Genomic DNA, 24,381 nt, shown 5'->3' with positions numbered 1-24,381 from the left:
GCTGTCCAATATAATATATTTACAATTCATGATAATTTTATTTATTAACATTTTGAACGATTTGCAATACATTTATGATAAATAGATCATTATATAAAATGAATGATTTTGAAGCACTCTTAAAATCTGATACAGAAATAAAAACATTACTAAAATAAAAAGTAAAATTTGAGCAATAATATTACTTATGTATAGTTATTTTTAAAAAAAAATTACAAAAAATATATATATACTCTTATATTTATCTCATTAGGCATTTTATCAGAGATATTCCAAGTACACGGTGATTACATGAAGGCCAATTACTTAAAATCATATTTATCATTTAGTCACTGAGCAATACCTTATTATTTGATGTAAAACAAAAACATTTTTTCTCAACCTATGATAGTTTTTAAACAGTACTCAAAGCATTATTATTTAATCTATACTTGGTATCCAGTTTTAAATAAATTATTTATCTGAAACATCTCTACTATTAATTACTACTTTACTATCAAAAGTCAATACATTGTATTGTTGTTTCATTCAGTCAATTATCAGTCATATACCCTGTTAACTGTAAAATAAATAATACTATTAAAAATAATACCCTTTTTATAATCAACTCATAATATGTGATAGTGAAAAATTATTTTTTGAAGTAGATGTTCGCATTATTTTGTCAGCTGGTGTTACACGATTTCTTGGGCCTGGTTCAGGTGTATATGTAAAAGTTAATCCTGTAGCATAGATAATCCCATCATTCCTTACTAATGACACTGGTACTTGTGTAAGCTGTTTCACCCATGACCAGTCTCCTCTAAATGAAGAAATATCTGGCACAACTGCAATCATACTCTCTTGGCAACGAAACATAGTTTCAGACTCAACATTTCCAAACCATACTTGTAGATGTGGTGTAAAATTTTCCCCACTTAGTTCTAACATAGCCACATCGCCACCACCATTAGTATTTAGTCCATGCACTACTGGTACAGGTGTTATAGGAGAATTTACAGGTCCCATTCCTTCATAAAATTGGTATTCTGCTTTGTCTGTACTAATTATAGTCCAACAAGCTCCATCATTGATCATTTCTTTATTTGGCCCTTTTGGACATGGCGTGGCATTGAAATTTGTTATACGTTCTTGGGATAAACATAAATACATATGATTAGTGTCTTTCATGTAAAAAGCGCATTTGTGCAATTGTGACACCGGATCATCAGCTTCTAGCAATGCTGTTTGTTTATCAACTTTTCTGATAACTAATCGAGGTAAGGCCATTCCAGAAACACTGCACACTAATTTCACAGTACTACCATAATGAATGTAACCATCTCGAACATTGAACATATCACTTTCACTTTCATCATCATCCAATAAGTAAATGATAAAAGCTCCCCACTGTGTTGAACTAGCATGAAAGGTCCCATTTTCAACATGTAAATATCGAGTGCTCACTGTCTGTGATCTAAGCCTATTGAACAATGCTACTTTTGTACCACTAGCTATACATAAATCAGCGTTTTTTAGGGATTGTTTTTTTTTTTGAAGGTTTAGATATTACTTTGATTCGTTTACTATGGAAAGTTCCAATGTCGTAACCATTGTTGTAAAACATTCTAACCATCAGCATAAAATGCTTGCGCTTATCAGAATCAGATATAAATAAAGTTTTAGCTGCACAATATTGTTTAATATTATTAAGATCAAGTGGTTGCAAATCTTGATCTGCGCTACCAATACCAATAAACGCACTCATTTGAGAATTAGCTTCAGTCACTCCTTCTCTGAGCAGCTGCTGTTGACGTAAATTCCAGCCATTGCCAAAAAGATAAACACATGGAGGTGGACAGAAAAAGCGTTTTTCAGTACCATAAGACTTTTGAGCAACTTTAGCATGAAGTATAACTAAGACCAAGTCATTGCGATCAAGTAAATATCTTTCCATAGCATCTTTAGTCAGCTTCTTTTCAGGTCGAATCTGCGTAGTCATTTCTAGACCATAATGATGAGGCATTGTTGTAGAAAACAAATACACTGTTGTAAATATAGTTCAATTTCTATTTATAAACCTGAGAAAAAAAAATTTTAATTTGTAAAACATAATATTCTACAATTTTTATAATACTAAAATTATTTAACATTTATATTTAATATAAGTAGTTACTTAATAATTTTGTATGAATTAAATATTTAACATCAAATTAAAATAAAAGTTATAATTACTATTTACTAATGAATAAAATAAATTGGCACTAAAAAAATGTTCAATATTACATTTATCAATTATAATCATATAGGTAATACCTATATAAAAATATAGTTACCTACATGAATTTTTAAAATTAAATCAACCTAACCTAACTACATTTACACATTAAACATATGTATACCAAAGCATATACTCTAAAAAAATGTTCAATATTACATTTATCAATTATATTCATATAGGTAATACCTATATAAAAATATAGTTACCTACATGAATTTTTTAAAATTAAATCAACCTAACCAAACTACATTTACACATTAAATATATGTATACCAAAGCATATACTTTGAAACATATTCTTTGATGTTTGCTAAGATCTGTGAGCTCACAGCAATATATTATTTTACTACATATTATATTCTATGAATAATTAATACAAAACAACATTAAGCTACCTATAACAATTAAACAATGCACAACAAAAACATTTTTAAAAAATTACTTACCATGGAATTAACTTCTACAATATTCATATCTCAATCACCGAATCCAACTTCAGAGTAAAAGTATTCAATTCATAGGTACTTTACAAGCGTGTAGAATATCTAAATGAAACGTTTCGAATAGTTAACACCTTGATATTAAATGTATTAGAATATTATTTAGCAACCAAAAACGACACTGTTGATGAACTATTTAAGTGAGTTTGGTATAAATACGAAAAATAATAACGAATAATATATTCGTTAAGTTCGTTAAAAAATATATACCAACACAATACAACTAACAAATACAGACATAATACAGTAATACTGTTTTACCTAATAATTAATAGACATTAGACAATAGTTACTAATAACGAGTTAGGATTGGGAATTGTGATAACATTATTATCAGGAAGACTCAAACCATACAATCACAACGCGATAACAACATATAAACTAATAAAACCAACCTAAAAAGAAATAATCAAATTCTTCGCGGGTTTTTTTCCTAAACCTTTATTATGTAATAATAATTTTTAATACAAATAAAATAGACTGAAAACTTAATCAATTCCATTTTATACACCCTTCCAGTTGGTGCTAGTAGCTAAATAATCTAGTTAAAAATTTTTTTTATTACAAAATTCTCTCGACCTCACAAACAAATTAAAAAAACAAAAGTAAGTATACCTAGGTGGCTAGATATCTAGTTAGTAATGAATAATGATACTACGAAAAGTAGGTAATTACAATAATCGTACGATCCAACCGATTAATATTGGTTACTAAAATATTTTCAATTTAAAATTTTAATAAGTAACTTCAATAACAAAATATTTTTTCGATAAAAAAAAAACTAATATAGTAGGTGTAAATATTAAAATACTATATTGGCTATTTTGTTATGCACCGTTCAATAATTGTAATATTAAGTTATTTTAATAATTAAATTTATTCAGTGGCATAGTTATAGGTGTGATATGAGGACAGATCCCCCCTCAGAACCTTTTTTATATTTAATGCATTGATTAGTACTCGATGAAATATTATGTTTTAATCACGGATATAATATGCGATTGCGATATAAGGCTATAACTTATAAGGATATGGTTATAAGCCCCCCATTTTATGCTTATCCAATAAATTATACATCCCCCAAGAACAAAATCATAACTACGCCACTAGATTTATTAAGCCTCTTTATTACTTATTTACTTTATTTTTTAAGTAGGTAAAATTATAACCGAGGTATTATAAATATCTAAAATTCTGGGATGTGTTCTATAATTCACTTTTGTCAGTAAACGCTACAATATGAGTTATGACGAGAACTGTCAACTATAACGAATTCAGCGGAAGTTTCTCAAGTTGTGTGGTATTTTGAAGTGCTCCTTAAACATTAAATACAGATTTAGGTTCTTTTAATATAAAACCCCCAAGTAAAAATAATAATTTATAAATCAATAATCATAATAATGAAATTAATACAAATACAATTAATTAAGTTAAAAATGTGCCGATTGTACAGCGGTTCTCAAACTGTGCTCCACGAGAGTAGTTTAAGAGCTCCGTGGTTCCCTGGCCATTTCTGTATTAATTAAATTTAAATTATTCGCTGTATTACTTGTACCTATTTGTTTGGTGTAAATATCAAACTTCTCTTGAAGAAGACTTCTTATTCTTATTATGTCCACCTTTGTCCAATTATACAACTGGTCGTAAAATTTTTAATATACTAATGCAGTAATGCTAAACAATCTTTTCGAAATAGAAGGATTGACTTGAGATAACTGTATTGATATTTGTAAAGACGGGGCGAAGGCAATGATTGGAATAACTGCTGATGTGATTTCGCGAATTAAAGAGCTAACAAACAATTGTAGTAATAGTCATTGCATTTTTCAATGTCAAGCACTCAATATTAAAAAGATGCCAATACCTCTTAAAAATATTCTCGATGAGGCAGTGAAGATTATAAATTTCGTAAAACCTCGACCATTGAGCATAAGTCTGTTTACAGTTTTGTGTGAAGATATAGGAAGTATTCATAAATTACTATTTTACCATACAGAGGAAGATGGCTTTCTCGTGGAAAAACACTTGTACACTTACTGACTTACTTGAATTACACGTTTTTTTCACTGTAAACCTATTTAATTTAAAGCTCACCCTTATTGATAAAATTTGGTTATTTCAACTTAGTTACTTAGCTGATATTTTCACAATAATTAATTAAACTTATCAATACAAGTTAAAATGATCACAGTTTTCACGGCAAATAACAAAATCCGAGCTTTAAAAAAAAAATTAAATTTTGGGCTGTGTTTTTTTCAAAATAAAATTGATAAATTTGATTTGTTAAAGAAATATTTAGAATTGACTTATGGCTATATTGAAGAATTTGATAAAATAAATAGCGAAATTGAACAAAATTTAAATGAAATACTATTGTCCATAAGAAAAATATTTTTCAGAGAGTAAAAATACAGAATTTATCCAATATAATTGAGTTAAAAATCTTATTTTAATCAACGATAAGCGTTATCTATAACGGAGTATGAAGAATGTATTGAAATAACCACAGACTCATCTTTAAAAACTTTATTTGATAAAATATCATTAACAGATTTTTAGTGTAGTAGCAGTATTACTAATGAATATCAATCTCTAGCTAAAAAAAAACTATATTAGCACTTCTTTCTTTTGCAACAACTTATCTGTATGAAACCAGATTTTCATCGTATGCATCGACAAAAATAAAATGTCGCAACAAATTAGAGGCTGAAAAGTAGACATGTAAATACAACTCTTGTCTATCAAGCCAAATATTAAAATACTGATCAATAAAAAAAACACATTATAATTACTAAATATTAAAATTTATAAAATAATATTTTCTTTTTTCCAATTTAATTAATTAAATAATTTGTATATATTTATATTTTACTGAAAAAAAAAATCATTTACAATTGACAAAATTATTTATAAATTATTGTTGTCTCAAATACATTTTTGATTTTTGAAACTCTGTATTTCTTTTTAGAAGCATAAGAGCTCAGCGAACAAAAAAGTTTGAGCAGTTGCACTAATATATATGTTACGGGTAATGTTAACATTCGGATAATGTCGACATTATCCGGCTAATGTCGACATTAGCCATCCATGTTGGCTAATGTGTAATTTTTCGTTTATAAACTTGAAATATCAACATTATCCGGATAATGTTAACCTTAGCCAGTCAATTTTGGATAATGTTAAAAGTTATGTACTATTTAATTTATTTAAGTTTCATCACTGCTTGGTATATTAATTTAACGTGACCACTGACCCCAGCTTATCTTACTGATAATCAATCGATAATAATAGAAAAAATTCTGAAATTTGTTTGATAAATCAAGCTGAAAAAAATGAAATTTAGGTCTATCCATAAGTTTCCCCCAGCTAACGTCGGAGATAGTGTGAGAGTCACTTTACCCGATGTCGACAGAGGACGAGCAGACCCAAGAAATATTTTATTTGCAGTTGTGGCTATTGAGGACGAACAATATTATAAACTTGGTAATAAATATGGTACTTTGCCACAGTTATATACCAGAAACCAGTTTGGTGTTTGTCCGATATCATTAATACCGCTTGATGAGGTGGTACCTATAGAAAAATCATTGAGGGAAATTGCTGGTCTAATATCAGACGGTAGTGGTGGTCAAGGATACAAAAGGTGTTCATGCAAAGGTAAATGTGATACCAATCGTTGTAAGTGTAAATCATCTAATATTTTGTGTAATTCAAAATGTCATGGAAGTATGCCATGTAATAATAAATAATAACACATTCATTCTATTCTTAAATACTATTTAAAAAAAAATCTTAAAATATAAAATAAAATTTAATATTGTATTATTAGTAGATTAGGTTATTAAAAATGAAAAATAAGCTCATTTAAATTATACTCGTATTATGTATTTTATGGTAATTAGTAATTATTGTATCTTTTTTTTTTGGCATATGGTTAATTGTATCTAAAATATATTTAATATTGCTAATAATTTAAAATGATTTCCTATCATGCATGATGCAATTTTATAGTTGTTAAGACATTATCCATAAGTCCTTGGCTAATGTCATATTAACCGGTTAATGTTAACATTAGCCGGCATTTAATAATATTCATGGCGGGTAATGTTAACATATGGCTAATGTCGACATTAGCCGGATAATGTCGACATTATCCGAATGTTAACATTACCCGTGACATATATACACTATACAATTTTAAAAACATAATATTATTATATTATCTATGTTTTTGAGAAATTATAAATCATAATCCTCAGAAATATTGAAATATTAACAAAAATAAAATGATAAATTTTTTAAGATTTTAAATTTTATTCAATTTTTTAATTAAAATTAAAACTTACTCTTTACAATTTTGTAGATTAAATTTAAGTACTAAAATATTTCTATAACTTAAATTAAGTGAACAATTAATATAGTATCTTTTTATGTAATATTCTTTATTTTTTAAATACTTAATTATTAGATAGACCTTAGTAAGTTTTTTGTTGATAAGAGATTTTACGCATAACAGATGTATGTAATTATAAAATTTATAACATAAACAGCAAAGTATGAGAAAAAAATGTATAAACAATTTATTACTTAAAAATATAGTTAAACAAATTGTAATAATTATGTAAATCTATAAATAGGTACAAACTTAATAGCAATTAATTTAAACTATTCACTAAGTATATAAAAATATGAAAGTTTAAGTAACTTAAAATATAAATCATATTAGATCCGTATTATCAACATTAATCTGTCATGATAACCGGTATGCCTCGGGCAACTAAAGCGGCATAGTTGAAAAAACTTCTTGTAGTTTTTCTAGCAATTACTAATGTGCGTAAGAGTTCTCTTTCCATATGGTAATCCTGTTGATCTAAAAATTCTTTAGGCCATTTTTCTGAAACATTATCCACATTAACTAATTAATATATATATATATGTTTTAACTAATCAATAGATAAGCATAATTTTACACCTAAAATCCACATATAATAATTTGAAAATATTATAAATGTTTATTTGCAAATATTTAATTATTAAAATATGTTATATAGTTAAATCACCTTGAAGATTAATGGGATTTCCAGGTAGCCAAACATTAAGCATAGCTCTAGCCAAGTTGTCAGCATCTAAACTAGTTACATTCCATAACATACCAATGACACAAGGACTAAATAAATAAACAATTTATTAACAAAAAAAATATAGTGGTGGCAGTTGAGAAATAAATTACCAGCCAGCTTTTAAATATCCATAAGAAGCACCCACAAAATTAGGCCTTCCACCCTTATCTGTGTGTTTGACACTTGAACATCCAAACAACATCGGTATACATTGCAGATCTAATTTATCTAAATCCAAGCTATGCAAGTATTGTGTTCCATTGCCGTGGCCACAATACCTAAATAAAAATTTTATGTCAACAACTCAAAATATTATCATACAATTACTTACAATAATATGTTATTTTTTTTTAGTATAGAACTGAACTGTTCTGAAGTAGGTTCTTGACTTTGAATACCAGGCCAGTTAACATTTCTTTCCTTGAGGAAACTGGACATTCTTTTTTCTGCATTAGATAATGTTTTATCTGGGTTTAAAATGTAATATCCTTGATTTTTAATTTTCCTAAAGATCATTTGCACAATTAGAACATACACTGATATAAATACTTTTTAACTATATTACATTAATCCGTTTTGAATAGAATCCTTGTGTTTGTTATATAATCTGTGTGCAATATGTACAGATGACACACGAGATACAGGATGTCTTTTCAAACATGGTATTGTTTCCCATGGTAAACATTCTAAATGCTGTGAAACAAGAAATTCAGAAAATAATAAATATACATTATTTTTTTTTTATTTTATCTACACTCACACCATACCTCGTCTAATATGAGTAAAACAGGATGTCTTTTTTTCAACATTAAATGTGAACCATTTAATTTATATTTATTAATAGCAGACTCAAATTTATTCATTTCTTCAGTTGAACAGTCAACTTCTTTAAGAATGTTGCTTATTTCAACATCTGTCAGTTGAACAACTGCATTTGTTATCTGATACAAAATCATTCTACTTCGGTCACTTAGAGTCATATTTTCTTCTCTGAAAATATTTTATTATATATACAAATTGTATATATATGTGAATAACAATTTTCTAGAGATAAGATACAAATTACTAACTCAATGACATTATCGATAATACTATAAACTTCTGTTGAAAGTTTTTCATCGATATAGTTGCCTAATAATATACAAATCCAATGTTTTATCCAACTGGTATGAATTTCTTGTGAAATGCTCTATTAGGAACAATAATTTTAATTACAACTAAAATAATAAATAAAAGTTTGCATTTTATAAACTTTTTAGAAATATTTCAATACTTAGAATTGTGTGCTTACTTTAATTGACTGCGAAGCAGAATCTCTTAAATTCCGAATAGCTACTGGATCTTTATTTTGTCTGTCATTTGTATCTTCTAAGCTTTTTTTCAGAACTTCAAAGATAGTTTTTTGTCCTAAACTGGATTTGGCTTTATCTACTTTTATGGTCAAAGGCTTTCTTAAAATTACACAAATAATTAGAAATAATAATAAATATAATAACAATGCCAAATAAATTTAATATATCATACATATTTTTGTATTTTTGACCACACTGATATCTAGATATAAAAAGTTCACCAACTTCTGTAGGTTTATCTGTAGGCCTAGGTGTTACTATATCTTTGGGATTATAGTTTTTAGTAATTTGTATTAATGTCCATTCAGGTGGCATTTCTTTTAAACGTTCAAGAAGACCATGGTATCCTTTTGTCACATATTCTGAGTTCAAGGATAAACACTCGTTAAGTTCTTTATTACTAGCAGTACTGTAATAAAATATATATAAGTACTTGTTGCCACTGAACTCAATAATTAAATTATTTAAAAGTAGATTCATAATAATTATTAATTGACTTATACAAGAATATATTTTGATTAAAAAAATAATAAAACAATGTTGGTGAACTTACTCTGGATTCATTATCAATGATAGTTTTGAACGAATTCCACCTCCATGAGCTTCAGAAAGATAATATGCAACAGAATCATATTCTTTTAAGCGGTAACTGATATAAGCAGCAGCTTTGTTAGTATCTGTAAAAAGTTTTAAAATTAAAATACATTTCTAATGCACAATAAACTTAATGAGTTAATGAATTATGAATGAACAGTTATACTTTAATACTATAGATAAATGATATAAATTAATATTCACAAATATATTCAATTCAATAAGCAATATAATATAATAATGTACACATATTTTTATTCAAACAAAAACTTTATAGCATGTTTTCCTGTAACATCTAGCTATAGCAGACAGCAAAACAGAACAACTATTATCAATAAACCTTTAGATGCCAACCATGTCTAAACTAGTAGCTATGTTTGACGTGCAAACCCTGCATGAAAAACAAACTTCATATAGAATTTAATATGTAATATTACACTAAAAATAAAATTTTGTATATCACTTTGAAATAATAGTATGAAAAATAGGTTTTTAAGTGATATCTAGAAGATGGATAAAATAAACCAGTAATATTAATGATGGATTATAGGAAACTAGAATACTCAACTTGACTTGGAAAATTATATTCAATGTAAATAAGTATTAAAATTTTTTTCAAATAACCTAATTTTATACTAGAGCTAACAGCTGATCTAAATTTCAAATCACCTATGTACGCACTAATTGAACAAGTCACCATAATACTTATTAGATCGGTACTTATTATGTACCTTACCATACAAATAAATAATTATGAAAATTATAACCTAACAGCTAACACCTTTAATAGAAACGTAAGCAGTATATCAGCAATGATTGAAACTTACTCTCGTAAACAGGAAATGGTGGCAAAGGCATTCGTTTTATTTGCGACAAACACTCCTCGATTTCATTGAGGACAGTCCGGCACACAGCATCCGCTTCCATAGTAACGAGAATGAACGATTATCGTTAACGACCCGTCATCAACCTACTAAACAATGAGCCGAAAACTCCTCACATTTATTATTTCTTCCGGTGATGTGTGATCTTCTTCCGGAGAAACGGAGTAAAATTTGAAATCAACAGCGTTAGACAAATAATTTAACACGATAACAATGGTGTTATATATGTAATAGGTACATTATTATAGTAATATAATACTATAAATGTGTTGAATGTCTTCAATGTAGTGAATTTGTATCTGCATGTATTAGCTTGTAGTTGAAAATTTTATTTTTATACTTTTCTATGAACTGTGTACTCACATCTAGTCACCGAAAACCATAGTCGGTTTAAGTTTTAAATATAAATAACATAAACAATAATATTGTAAACACGCGCGATAGCAGTACAGCAAGGTTTATACCACGAATGGCACGAATTGATATTTTGTGTTTTCATGGTTTAAACCACGTTACTACCTTTTGTTCCACTAAATAGTTGTTCCAATGTCAATTAGTTCAAATTCAATATATTATAAAATACTGATAAAGTGATAAATTAATAATTATGATAGGTAAGTACTGCCGTCCACCATAATAAAAAAATTACACGTTGTTATTTCCTTTCAAATTTATTATTAATGTTTATTCACTTTTCTCTTAATACTATAACGAAACATCAAAATTTTAGTTTATTCATTTATTAAATTATTATTATTTTCCATAACAATAGTTAACGATACACATACATGCATATTTGACTATAACATAAAATAAGCGATTTAAAAATCAAAATGCCGAACTGTATGGTTCCTTGTTACTCTATAATAACTAAAAGAACAGCAAATATAAATATTTCATACTAATATATTATAGAGTAAGTTTAATTACAATCGTTTTTATTGTTTATTTAACTTCAGAATATAAAGTATGAAAATGTATTTACATGTACTATAGTAGATAACTCATTTTACTAATTAATAATATATTTAAAATATAATAACTAATAATTGTATTTTAATTTTGGATTAAGAATATTATATATATATATATATATATATATATATATATATCTTAATTCTTTAGGAAAAAATATGAACAGTTGACTGCAATAATTATAGAGATATTATAAGTATAGGTATTAGGTGGGTAGGAGTGGTAGGACCAAACAAAATCCTTTTACTACAACATTTGACAGTTCATTTTAAAACGTGTGCAACACTGCAACCACAAAACCTTTTTAGAGATTCTAAATCAAAAATATTTGAGAACAAAACATCTTACGTTTAAATATAATATATGGATCAGATATTTGTTAATCAAGTCAGTAGACAATTCATAAAATTAGCAATGACATTGGTTAGGTGGTCAAAAAGCACCTAAATTACGTAGTGTTATATATTTTTTTCTAGTTAGCTGTAGCATTTACGCGATTATCCAATGTTCAATTTTTCGGATGTTTGTGATTAACCTAAATCAATTTTATTGAATTATTGATATATTAATAATAGTAATGAATAGTAAATACTATTACTAAGTTAAAAAATTATTGTTCATTCAATACCTATCGGCTATCTGACTAGGTACCTAAAATATGAAAAAAAATCAAGCAAGTAAAACGGTATGATGTATACATTTATGATGTCGAGGGTAATTTGTCATTGAGTTTGAGTAGGTCACTGTAACGGATATATTAAATTTGAATTAAATGATAAATTATTAGGTACCTAGGTATATTTAAAAAATAATTCTAAGCAAAGTGATTTATCAGCCTTGTGTAAGTTAAAATTTTTTATCTTTTTGCATATTAAAATATATATAAATTGGTACATAGTTATTAATTACATATTTATGAAAATTAAAAAATCTAGTATAAAATTGTATTTTTGAAAATCTGTTATCATTCTTCCATTTGTACCTTGTCATACTTAAATATATTATTTATAAACTGACAACAGTGACAACACGTTTGGTTATATCGATTATTAATTACTATGATGGTAATTTATTTAATAACATACCTATTAGATTAGTTTTTGCAGAAAACATTGTATTTATTATATTGTTATTCATCATCATCACCAACCCTAAAATGCCTTAATTGAAAGGTCTCTTCATTCAATCAAATACCTACCTACAACACTTACAATTATTGTAAAAATATTTTTTTTAGATACTTTAATAAAAATAAATGTTAAAAATATATTATAATATAATTATAATATAACAATAAATACTTACCTATTTATAATATTCACTTACGAGTTACAAGTCAATATCAACTTACTGTAGAACGGTAAGAATAGGTCTGTGTTAAAATATACAAAGCTTAAAATTTATCTAAATATTTTTAAAATATTATTTTGAGAAATAAACCGGCATAAATATTCTCATGAAAAATATTCTTAAATGACAACAAAAAAAAACTAAAATTGTTATTTTTTGTTAAATATCCAATTCGTTAACATTTGAAATGTAATTCAGTAAATGTCAATAAAAAAAAAAAATGTTTGTTTATACCTAAATTTTTAAGATTTTTGGGCTTAAGTAAAAACTTATTGTAGGGAACATTGAATTAAAATATTTAATTCAAAGTTGTAAAATTTGAATATTTCAAAAAATTTTTAACAAAATAATTACCCAACAAGTTTTTAATAGGTAGTTTTACGAATTTTATTAAAATTTGAACTTTAAATAAACAGCTAAGAAAATAATTATGCAAATGTCCATTTATATCCCAAAGTGTACCAAGTGTAGAAAATACTAACGTACCTATACATTTTATGAAAATGTCATGTATATATAATTGTTCATTTTTGAATTGAAATAAAATAATACAACATTATTAAAATTTATCATTTTTCTTATTATTGTTGTTTTTGTAATTCATCAAGAAAAATATTACAATTTTTTTGATTTGACTCTCAAAAGTGTCAATAATTAATGAGATACATGTCCTTCTAGAAGAGATATTGGAAGTTGAAGATTGAACCATTTTGTCATTAGTCAACATCAGAGTATTATATCAATTAAACCGAGTTTTGTCGATTAATAGACAAATGAAAAATATACGTAAATAATAATAGTCATTCAGTAATTTCAGGCTGATGTCATGTCTGCAATTCCAACGAATACGATTGACATGTGACAAAGTGACAACGACGAACACTCAACATAGTACTTCATCGTCGTACGAGCTTGCAGAATTTAGCGGTCAGCAGCGGTTAAAGTTTGAACGTACCGAAAACTGTTTACCATATCACTAATGAGTATTAGTCATTAGTCAATGGGGATACTCGCTACTCAATACTCATGTCTCATTACACTGATAATTTTATACTTTTACTTAACGACACCTAGCTTATATAATCAATACAAATGCGTTGCGTAATCGCTAAATCACGTTTAAGGTTTTATTTATACGCACAACGTACGGCGTCTTACCGTCTGGTGTTGGTTAAATGGCTTCAGTGAGTGCAGTGTAGTGGCAGGTACTAGGTAGGGAATTTAATAGGTTATTTCAGGTGAAAATGGTGAGATAGCTGTGCAAATGTCGAAGCAAACGGTTCTTGGCGGTCAAAATAAGCGCAAAAGCGTCCAAGACGATAGCAATCATCGTAGTCACAGATTACGGGCAATGGCGCAATGCTGAATGCCAGTAATGCGACGTCACTTCACCGGTTGGCGATTATATAGTACCGTTACTGTAGTCCTCACCTTTATTCCGAATCCCGATGTAAATAATTATTTAATACTCCGAAAACGACTTTCACCCCTACCTGTCCTAATTTCTTCATCACCTTATCAACGTGACCATGAGTAGTGAACACTTCGGTGTATTCGGTCAACCGTCGTTCGTTATCGTTTGGTATTAGTACGCACTACACGTAATTCGTTTGCTGATTGCTGTTGCCACTTGTGTACTGTGCACAGTGTGCAGGCCAGTCACTACTCACTGCAGTCGCTAGTCGCCACTCGCCAGTCGTGTACTCGTCAGTCAACGTTTCAATCGCTTCTATTTCCAACGTGCGACACCGCCGGAAAACAATAATCGTGTCGTAGCAACAGCAAGTCCATTTTCGGCGGTGGTGGTGTTCGAAGAAGAATGAACTTAATGTAAGTAGAATAGTAAAAAATCTTCTGGAAAAAAACTTGTCGACCGACGCACTTTTGATTCCGTACCATAAATTCAATTGTTACTCCGTCAGCGCATTTTGTATGTATGTAATTTTTGAATAAAGGAGTGGGTAACAAAAAAAAACAAACTACACACCCATAACCTGTAGGTGCGTTGTAGTATGTGTCCAAAGGTCAGTTTTCTTCAGACATGTCCAGCGCTAAACACGATTTAAGGTGTGACCTGTAAGCACTCAACCACACGGAAACGCACAGTACGGACGAACATCTTCAACTGTTCTACTAGATATTTCTCACTCAACGACGAGTAAACTATGTTGTCACTGTTTAGCAATGCAAACAACTATACCGCTTCAATCACGGGTATGTGTCACATAATTAAGGAACATAATGTTTTCCGTTGTTACTGGTTATTTGATTAAAATTTGAATGTTACAGTCGGCTACATTGGAGTAGATGTTGATTTGTGGCTTTGGATGACATGGCTGCTTTGGCCACTCATTGTCACATTCTTGTTGCCGCTCACCATTGTACTATTATTTAACATAACTGGTATTATACTATACGTCTATAAACTTCACAGGTATAAATATATGTATTTAAAGACTTACATTTTATAAATTGGCAATAATAAATGATCTTAATAAATTGTAGGAATAACTAATTGAAATAGTAAAAGGATTATTAGGACTTTAATATGTATTTGAAGTAAATTGAACATAAGTATCTTACGTGGTAACCAGTTACAACTATATTAGTTTACATAATCTAATTTATAAAAAAATAAAACAAACCTGTACTTTTATAGAGATAGAAATTATTGAAAAATTATCAATCAACTGTAAAAGTAACAGGTGTCTCTTTTTAATTAAATTAGTAAAATGCTAAAAATATATATATTGTACATTTTTGAGAATATACTTCCTTCAGTTTATAAGAATTATTTGCCAAGTAAAATATATTTTTTAATTTAATTTGTTGTGTGTTAAATTTTTTTCTTTCACATTTTTTTTTTTTTTTTTAAAGCATGTGTAGGTATATTTCAATTTAAAAATTTTTATTTTTCCCAAAAATTTGTCACAAAGTAATGAGAAAAACAGTAGCCTGAATGTATTTTGTTGTAAAGTTTAAAATGCTCATAATTGGCTTCTGAAACTTGGCTGACTTTCAGTTGCACCACACATTTATACTATTACTATTTTTAGATCATGTTCACTTACCTTATTAATAAGTTTTTTAATAGATTTTATCTAAATAATTTAATTAGTATTATTATTTATTTATTGTTATAAAATAGTAAACTGTAAATTTAATACAATGATTAAGTACAATGTTGTCTTTAAGGTGATAGGTCAAATAATATTCAGGAAAAATAAAATAATTCTAGAATTTCTGTAATTGTGCAATAATTCACCTGATAAGGTTATAGTTATGAACCATAATTAAAGTATTTAAATTATTGCTTGTTGGTTCTGGAAATCCATAATAAGTACATGCTATGAGTTATATCCAATTACTACAATATATCCTTGAAAAAAATCATAAAATGAAAAGTTTACTTAATTGTATAAAAAAACATACTATTTATTATAGATTTAAAATGTAATGAGTATTCTTATTATTTTATGTTGTTAAATATCTTTATACTTATACAATTCCTTAAGAATATACTTATTTAAGTTTTCATTAATGTAAATTATTGTCATTTTAAATTATGCCATTTTGTGTAGTATAGTATATAATACATTTTATCGATATAGTAGATTACTGGTCAAAAATTAAAATACAATCATATTTATAATTATATAGTCTTTACATTGGTATTAGTCATTCACTAGTAATTCATGGTATTAGTTATTTTAGATTTGGTAGGTAACTGGTAAGATATGATGAATGTTGGTTTTGATTACTGATTAATAATGTAGCCATATAGGTATCTATTATCTTGTACTTAGTTTACTTAGTATAAGGTCAATGTTACTTAAAAGTATTACACATGTTAATATTTGTTTATCTAAGCGTTTTGTTGAAAAATATAACAAAATATTGAAACTTAAAATTTACTATTTTTTTAATGATGTATTTTAGTTAAAATTCCTTGTTTAATTTTAAGTTTATTGAATTTGAAATTCAATTTTTTTAAATTCATTACTCATCAATTACTTGAAGTCCAACAGCTTATTTTTATTTATTTTTTTATTTTTTATTTTCTTAATATAAATTATATTGTCTTAAAATGTTTTATTCTAATAACAATTTTAAATATTATATTATATTTCATAATATTTAGTGTAACACATTTTTAATATATCAAATTTTAAACAAAACCTAATTGATTTTATTTTGTATACTAGTTTTCTGATAATAACTATAAGTGACTTAAAAATGCCACTTTTAAAATCATAAAATTTATTTGTTTTCAAATTTTAATAATCATTTAGCTATACATAATATTGTATTATTGTAGAGAAAGACTTATAAATGCATACGAAAATAATTTTTGGGATGGTGCATTAAAAACTGTAGCTGCATTATGGGATGCCCATGGTTGGATTTGGCATGGTAATTTATTTTAAAGTTAAAATTGTTTTCATTAATAATTAAAATGTAAATTTTTTTTAGGATATGAAGTAAATGGCATTGAAAATGTGCCTATTGACAGTCCAGCTTTGTTAGTGTATTATCATGGTGCTATTCCTATTGATTTATATTACATGATTTCTAGAATATATTTGATCAAGGCAAAATTAGTTCATACTGTAGCTGATCATTTTCTATTTAAATTACCAGGTAATTATTAGTATTATTGTTTTTGTTATAAAATCTGTTTAAAAATAACTATAAGCAAGACTGATATAGAAACTTACAAAATATATATACATATTTAGAAAATATCAGATTGAATGCTTCCCAGTAAAGGGATTTATCAATAGCGTCATTTCAGGTTTTTTTTAGACTAGGAAATCACTTACTGATTCGCTGAATCAAAATTTTTTTTATGCTCACTTAGTCATATAGTGAAGAGTTATATATATATACAAGTAGGGGAATTTACCAAACAAACATTATAAGTGCTTAATATTAAAAAATTTAGTAAATAAATTAATGGAAAGTAAAATTATTGAACAAATAAATTATATATAAATAAACCTTTTTTAATATTAATTTATAATTCTCATGTCAACAAATCGCCATTGTTCTACAAAATTATAAAAATATTCTGTGTACATGAAATTTTATCTAGTTACTATTTATGTGTTATTAGTAATAATAATACGTTTTTATTCAAAAATTTTAATCAAAAAAATGTTTACCCAACATGATAGAATATTATGTACTTTAATATGTACAATTTACTGAATATTAAATCCACTTAAAATTTTTATTTTATTAATGCATGTTTAGGCTGGTCAATAATATCTGAACCATTGAAAGTAATACCTGGTACTGTGCAGACTTGTTCAGATATACTAAAAGAAAACAATCTTTTAGCAATTTCACCTGGTGGTGTTTATGAAGCTCAATTTGGTGACAGGTATTACAGGCTTATGTGGAAAAAACGATTTGGTTTTGCTAAAGTAGCTATAGATGCTAAAGTAGTAAGTTTTTATGCAATTTTTATGATATACTATATCTCTTAAATTAATCTATTTAATTTTGTTCCAGCCTATTATACCAGTATTCACACAAAATATTCGTGAAGCTCTCCGTTGTATTGGTATTGGTCGTAGATTCTGGTTGCGAATTTATTTATGGACCAGGTTGCCTATAATACCAATATATGGATGGTTTCCTGTCAAACTAAGAACTCATATTGGTAAACCAATTCCATATGACCCAAATCTATCAGCCGAAGACTTACAAAAAAAAGTAATACTTAAAAAAAAACTGTTTTACTAAGCTAAGATGGCTTAAAAAAATATATAATTATGTATGCTTTAATCATATCTTTTAGTATATTATTTATTTATTCTTTTTTTTTATTTTGTTTAGGTGGCAAGTGCAATTGAAGAATTAATATGTCAACACCAAAAAGTGCCTGGCAATATACTAAGAGCTCTCTGTGAACGGGTTTATAACCCTTTAGGCTGTAGTAAAAAGAAAACATGACATTACGCTTTACTTACTAATGATGGGGAAGTTTAAAATAATTATCCCTGTACTTAGACTGTGTTGTGGTACATTGTAATTTTTAACAAATTGTAACCGACTTCTCTATAGCATAATTTAATTAATGAGATCTTAATTTATTTTAAGTATTTATAAGTAATATCTTATATATAAACCAGTTTAAAGTTAATTTTTAACTGACTGTAAAAATTATGATAATTTATTTTTTATTTTTATTTGGATAAGTACTTAATTAATTTTAAAATAAGCGGCTTAATAAAATAGCTACATACCACAAATTTCAAAATTAAATTTTTCCAAATTGTTCTAGAGAAGGCAAAATGTCGTTATTATTAGTATAAATAAATTTATGTATATTAATTTATATTAATTATCCATAATCTACTTAAATTTATTTGGAATAAAAAAGTATTAATTTTAAAATGGTATTGGCATGTAGCTGTGATTATATTATAATATACACCGAGACTTGATATAGTTATTGCTTTTGGTATATAATAATTTATTATTTGAATTTTGTGTTCAATTATTATTATGTATGTGATATGCAAATGTTTACATATTATTCAAAAAAACCATTAATGGTTATGATAAATTTAATTCCCATTTATTGTAATTTGGCTGTCCACTTTTTAATTTTAATTTACCAAAATGATATGATATGAAGAAATTATTTTATAATTTATTTAAAACTACTTTGTGATATATTTTTAAATATTTATTATTATGTATTTGACATTTTGTGTTAAGATTGTTTAAAGATTCCGATATTTATTTTTATGTTATTATATTTAAACTTAATTTTGTTATAAAACATTATAAATTATGACATGTTATTGTTACCTATTTTAGAACATTTCAACATACTGAAAAATTAATTCACTAAAATAATGACTATGGGATTTGGTCATTAAGAATTATTTCATGTTTGCATTTATATTTAATTATAGTATTGTTTTTCATACTTAAAATAATAAATAATTATATATGTTGAAATCCATTGATAAAAACTAAATTTATTATTATACTTATATTATCATTAATAATTAATTTAAAATGTTGTGATATGCTTCTAGATTGTAGCATTTTGTTATCAAACGTCTACCACAAATCAATATCTATAAATTTCTCTACAATTATTATTCCATGCCCCATGGTAACTGACTCGATAGCATGCATTTCTATCCATAATGGAATAAACTGTAACAATAAGGTATATTATGGATTGTATGTGAGTTTATAAGTTAATTTTACCATCATAATTGTTGTTATTCATTTTTAATAGTAATTTTTCAATATAATTTGATTTTTAAACCAAAAAATGTATTAATAACTTAAAGATCTTTGATGAATGATTATTCAATGTCCATAGATTATCTTGGATAGTTAGTAAAAAGTATAAAAATGTTACGCATGAAAAATAAATTTTGAGCACTGATAATTAATGTGTTCCAAAAAAAAAAATTTAATCAGCAGAGGTAATCAAAAACATTAAAATTGTTAATAAACTTAATTTATCGAAAAAATGTTAAAGGGTTGAGGCACACACGTGAATCCATATTAAGAAGTAAAAAAATAAAACTATTGATACAGTAGTCTAAACTGAAGACTACACTCTATCTGATTCCTAACAAAAGGTTAGATAATTAGTTCATTAATAAATGATTATTTAATTATTTATAAGTATGCTCTGGGATAGCTACAATATGAGGATGAAAAAAAAATATATAAAAAATTAATTAGGTAATTTGGGCAAAACCTCGTAAGCCCAAAAATGTTAATACTGCTTTTCCTCTTCGTATCTTGGTGGGGTGGCGCGGATTCAAACAGTGGTGAGTGGGGTGATCCGCTCCCCATCACTAAAAATAAGAGAAGTATATTTATAAAAAAAAATTTGACAAACTGGATGTTATATATGTGACTTACAGAATTGTGTTAACTGTCGGCCAAGTAATTATTAAGTTTATCATTTTGAGTTCTCTCTCACTCACTTCGATATCGCACGCTATTTTTTTTACCAGTCGTCCAAGAGTGAAAAATGTTATTTTTCCCGTGAGAATTCTTGGTGACTCAAAACACGCAAAATACTATTATAAAGTATTGGTAACGTACCTGCTCCAGTATATTGTTTTAAATTCATATTACGGTCGTTATTCTCCTCATTCGTTTAATAATATAGGTAATAAAATATGTAACCTAATTAATATGTTTGCCGTCCATGCTGAAGTAATGTACCTAGTACCTGCATATCTACGACGTAGGTTCGTTATTCTTCACTAATAAACGTGTGACGAACTAAGTGAACCGAAAATTATACATTATGCCTATTATAGGAAAAGTAATACAGTAGAAGCCGCTTATTAGAAACACGGATAATTGATACAATCGTGTTATTGAAACAAAATGTCTCGGGACGGATCGGCCGTATATTAGAACATTGAAAATAAATCGGATTATTGAAACATCACATCGGTTAATTGAAACAATTGGGAGAAGGTCAGTTGACATATACACCGATTATCTAGCGATAACCAATGTACTTCAATTTTATCTTTGCTGTCGTTACGTTTATTTTTACTGTAATTTATCGCGAGAATGCTCTTTCTGTACGTACTGGTCGTACCGTTTGTAGTTTAGCTTCAGCGTGCGTATGTAAAGATTATTAGTGTTTCCTTTTTCTAAAAATCTAAAAATGTCTAAACGCTAAGATTTTAGCCAATTTTCATGCGACCATTCGTGGTTTGAAACTCATTTGACCGATTTGCTAGCCCAATACACACGCTCTGATATTTTCAATGCGGACGAGACTGGGCTTTATTTTGGAGCTCTACCTGAACACACATACGCACTCAAAATAAGTGACAAAGCTAAAGGGGCAATATTACTCGTATGAAAATATGGTCATGGAGTTACTCGACGTAAAAAAACAAATTACGAATGATAAATATTTTACATAATATCGTAAAATATACACAATTGTGCATACTTTTTTAAATTATACAATATAGGTACATACATACATACATACATATTTTTTTCGCGTACCTATTATTCATTTTTTTTTTTCAATCGCTTATTAGAAACAATCGGTTAATTGACATAATTCACCTTGGTCCCAAAGTGTTTCTAATAAGCGGCTTTTACTGTATATTAATTGATTAATGTATAAACATAATGGTAGTGTCATAGAAGAAGTCGTCACTGTCCCCGTCATGTTATTTTACAATATATTTGTATCTTTGTCGTCGTGTAATAGGTATATAATTTTCCATATTCCAGCCTACCATCAAAGTTTAACTCAAATAAAAAGTCTACTAAATCAATACTACTGATCGTATTTAATGAAACTTGGACTAGATAATAATTTAATATTATCTAGTACCTAACTACATGGCGATTACTGCAAAACAGTAACACATTGATCAGTTGGTGTAGCAGTTGAGTGGAAATTGTCGGTATCTTGGTTTGCGTATATTTTTTTTTATGCTCCTGAGTCCTGACCCGCTGCACAACATGTATTGTAAATACAAGAATATAGTGAGAAAATATTAAATGTTCATTAATGTGATTATAAAATATAAACAAAAAAAAAAAAAAAAATGGGCCTGCACTATGAACCCTTTTTTTTGGTTAATATTGTTAATTTCATACACACAACGACAAGAAAAACTTGCTAATCAGAGGTGGACTAGCCAAGGAGACAAAAGGATAATCACCTCCCAGGCCCTTAATAGTGTAAATAATTAATAAAAATTATACATATTAATTAAACATAACGTAATGTTATTAAAATATAATAGTAAAACACCATTTATTTTCAAATGAATGAAAATGAATTGTGCACTATTAACTAAAAATATTTATGAATTAAAATGTGATAACATTAAGTCTAATTGATTAACCCTCCAGACCCCTCAATACACACTCTGCCGCTGGTGTTAATCGAGTGCGCGTTTGAACTTAAACGATGAGTTGTAAACCGAAACGTTCGCCTGCGAAAAACACGCGTTTAAAGTGTTTAAACGCGCGTGAAGCGTGGCTAATACCGACGTGACACAGAGGGAAAAATAATAAACAGATGTCTAAATTAACTACTATCGAGCATGGGTATCTCTAACAGTCGGTTACCCGCAGTCTGCAGATATATGCCAATAAGCGGCCCATCTTCTGCTCAATAGAGTAAAATTATGGCTCAACGGACGACATTAATATATTATACCTACCTACCTATTGCAAATCACGTAGCGATGATGGTAATAAATAATATCTTGTAATAGTACATTAGTAACCAATGACATGATATAATATATATATAAATGCATCATGCATGTAATTACTAATTGTATTTTGTATGAAATTATTGTTGGGGAATTTCGATCGTCTTGAAAATGTACGAATTCGTCAAGAGAAAAACCAGGAAAAGTTCACGAGTGTTCGTCGCGTGCATGCATCTACTTATAAACACGATGCGCACACGTGCTGACACGCCAATAATACACTGTATTCATGGACGTCCCCAGGGAGGTAAGACAGGGAACTTGCCCTTCTAGAATTGTGATAATTTAATGTAATAATAACGAAACATAATAATGTTCAATAAATAAAATGTATAATAATAATACCTTAATGTAATTATGACAATATAATAATGTAGGTACTATAAACAAAATGTATAAGAAAAATCTTCATTTATTTTTTAAATTAATTTTGCCCCCCTCCCCCCACAGAAAAATACCTGGAGACGCCCATGACTATATTTCACGACATACATAGTAATAGTTGTATTTTGGCGTGTATTGTAAACACACATTACTCAATAATAATAACGAAAATATATGGTTAAACACAAACGTGCCGTATGATTAATAATATAAATGCATAAAAAATATATTTAGAAATTAGAACGGTATTAAAATAATGTTCGATGTTTGCATTTGTTAGCTGATCTCGCCGGCGTAACAGCACTGGCTAGGTAATAGGTATGTCATCAGTTTTTGTTTAGTTTCAGTTTTAGTGGCGAATCTCTCGTCGTAACGGATGACATAACCTAGCTTGACCTTGAATTACCTAAGGTACCTATACCTTTTTTTTTTTTACTTTTTAATTACTTTTTTATTACTCTTTTTCCCTTACTTTTTGTTTAAGTTAGTGAGTCATGACATCTTTATCATTAAGTAGATTAATGATTAGGTATTTAAATTGTATTTATGTTAAAAAAAATGTCTTTTAAAATACAAAAAATATTCTATAGCTATAGCAACAAACTCTTTCTATCATCACTATTTAATAATCTAACTTCTGTGTTTAAGGAGCCTCACATCCTATCTAAACCCTATAGGGCCACCAAGTTTTATGCTATGCTAC

At 27.5% G+C, this 24,381-nt stretch overlaps 4 protein-coding genes across 7 annotated transcripts; 2 read left to right on the top strand and 2 right to left on the bottom strand.

Moving 5' to 3' along the window:
• Nucleotides 1-165: 165 nt before the first annotated feature.
• LOC112600516 (suppressor of hairless protein-like) lies at nt 166-3,022 on the bottom strand. Its single transcript, XM_025347759.1, is given in 3 exon segments — nt 166-1,533; nt 1,535-2,060; nt 2,707-3,022. Coding segments are annotated over 2 exon segments (1,401 nt in total). The 5' UTR covers nt 2,006-2,060; nt 2,707-3,022; the 3' UTR covers nt 166-603.
• A 2,743-nt stretch (nt 3,023-5,765) lies between these two features.
• On the top strand, nt 5,766-6,511 carry LOC112600613. The gene has a single exon (XM_025347891.1). It carries the CDS (start codon nt 6,093-6,095, stop codon nt 6,507-6,509), a length of 417 nt encoding a protein of 138 aa, XP_025203676.1. The 5' UTR covers nt 5,766-6,092; the 3' UTR covers nt 6,510-6,511.
• Nucleotides 6,512-7,410: 899 nt separating this feature from the next.
• Nucleotides 7,411-11,189, bottom strand: LOC112600536 (separin). Its single transcript, XM_025347788.1, has 11 exons — nt 10,654-11,189; nt 9,786-9,909; nt 9,405-9,641; nt 9,172-9,331; nt 8,951-9,069; nt 8,648-8,870; nt 8,446-8,573; nt 8,212-8,385; nt 7,991-8,158; nt 7,821-7,927; nt 7,411-7,654 (listed from the first exon to the last, which is right to left on the bottom strand). The coding sequence occupies exons 1-11, from the start codon at nt 10,751-10,753 to the stop codon at nt 7,503-7,505; spliced, it is 1,692 nt and encodes a 563-aa protein (XP_025203573.1). The 5' UTR covers nt 10,754-11,189; the 3' UTR covers nt 7,411-7,502.
• A 3,007-nt stretch (nt 11,190-14,196) lies between these two features.
• LOC112600607 (transmembrane protein 68) lies at nt 14,197-19,133 on the top strand. 4 transcript variants are annotated; one of them, XM_025347881.1, is made up of 8 exons: nt 14,197-14,865; nt 15,036-15,249; nt 15,325-15,469; nt 17,354-17,448; nt 17,509-17,676; nt 18,292-18,485; nt 18,553-18,756; nt 18,880-19,133. In XM_025347881.1, exons 2-8 carry the CDS (start codon nt 15,201-15,203, stop codon nt 18,994-18,996), a joined length of 972 nt encoding a protein of 323 aa, XP_025203666.1. In that variant the 5' UTR covers nt 14,197-14,865; nt 15,036-15,200; the 3' UTR covers nt 18,997-19,133. The 4 variants fall into 4 exon arrangements, with proteins under 4 accessions (XP_025203666.1, XP_025203665.1, XP_025203664.1 ...); XM_025347880.1 differs by having other exon boundaries at nt 14,991-15,249; XM_025347879.1 differs by having other exon boundaries at nt 14,197-14,969.
• Nucleotides 19,134-24,381: the final 5,248 nt, after the last annotated feature.

Source organism: Melanaphis sacchari, unplaced genomic scaffold, assembly GCF_002803265.2.
Source record: "Melanaphis sacchari strain LSU unplaced genomic scaffold, SCAv2.0 Contig65_pilon_pilon, whole genome shotgun sequence".
Lineage (NCBI taxonomy): Eukaryota > Metazoa > Arthropoda > Insecta > Hemiptera > Aphididae > Melanaphis > Melanaphis sacchari.
Note: the sequence above shows the minus strand (reverse complement) of the source record. Positions and strands in the feature narration are given on the sequence as shown.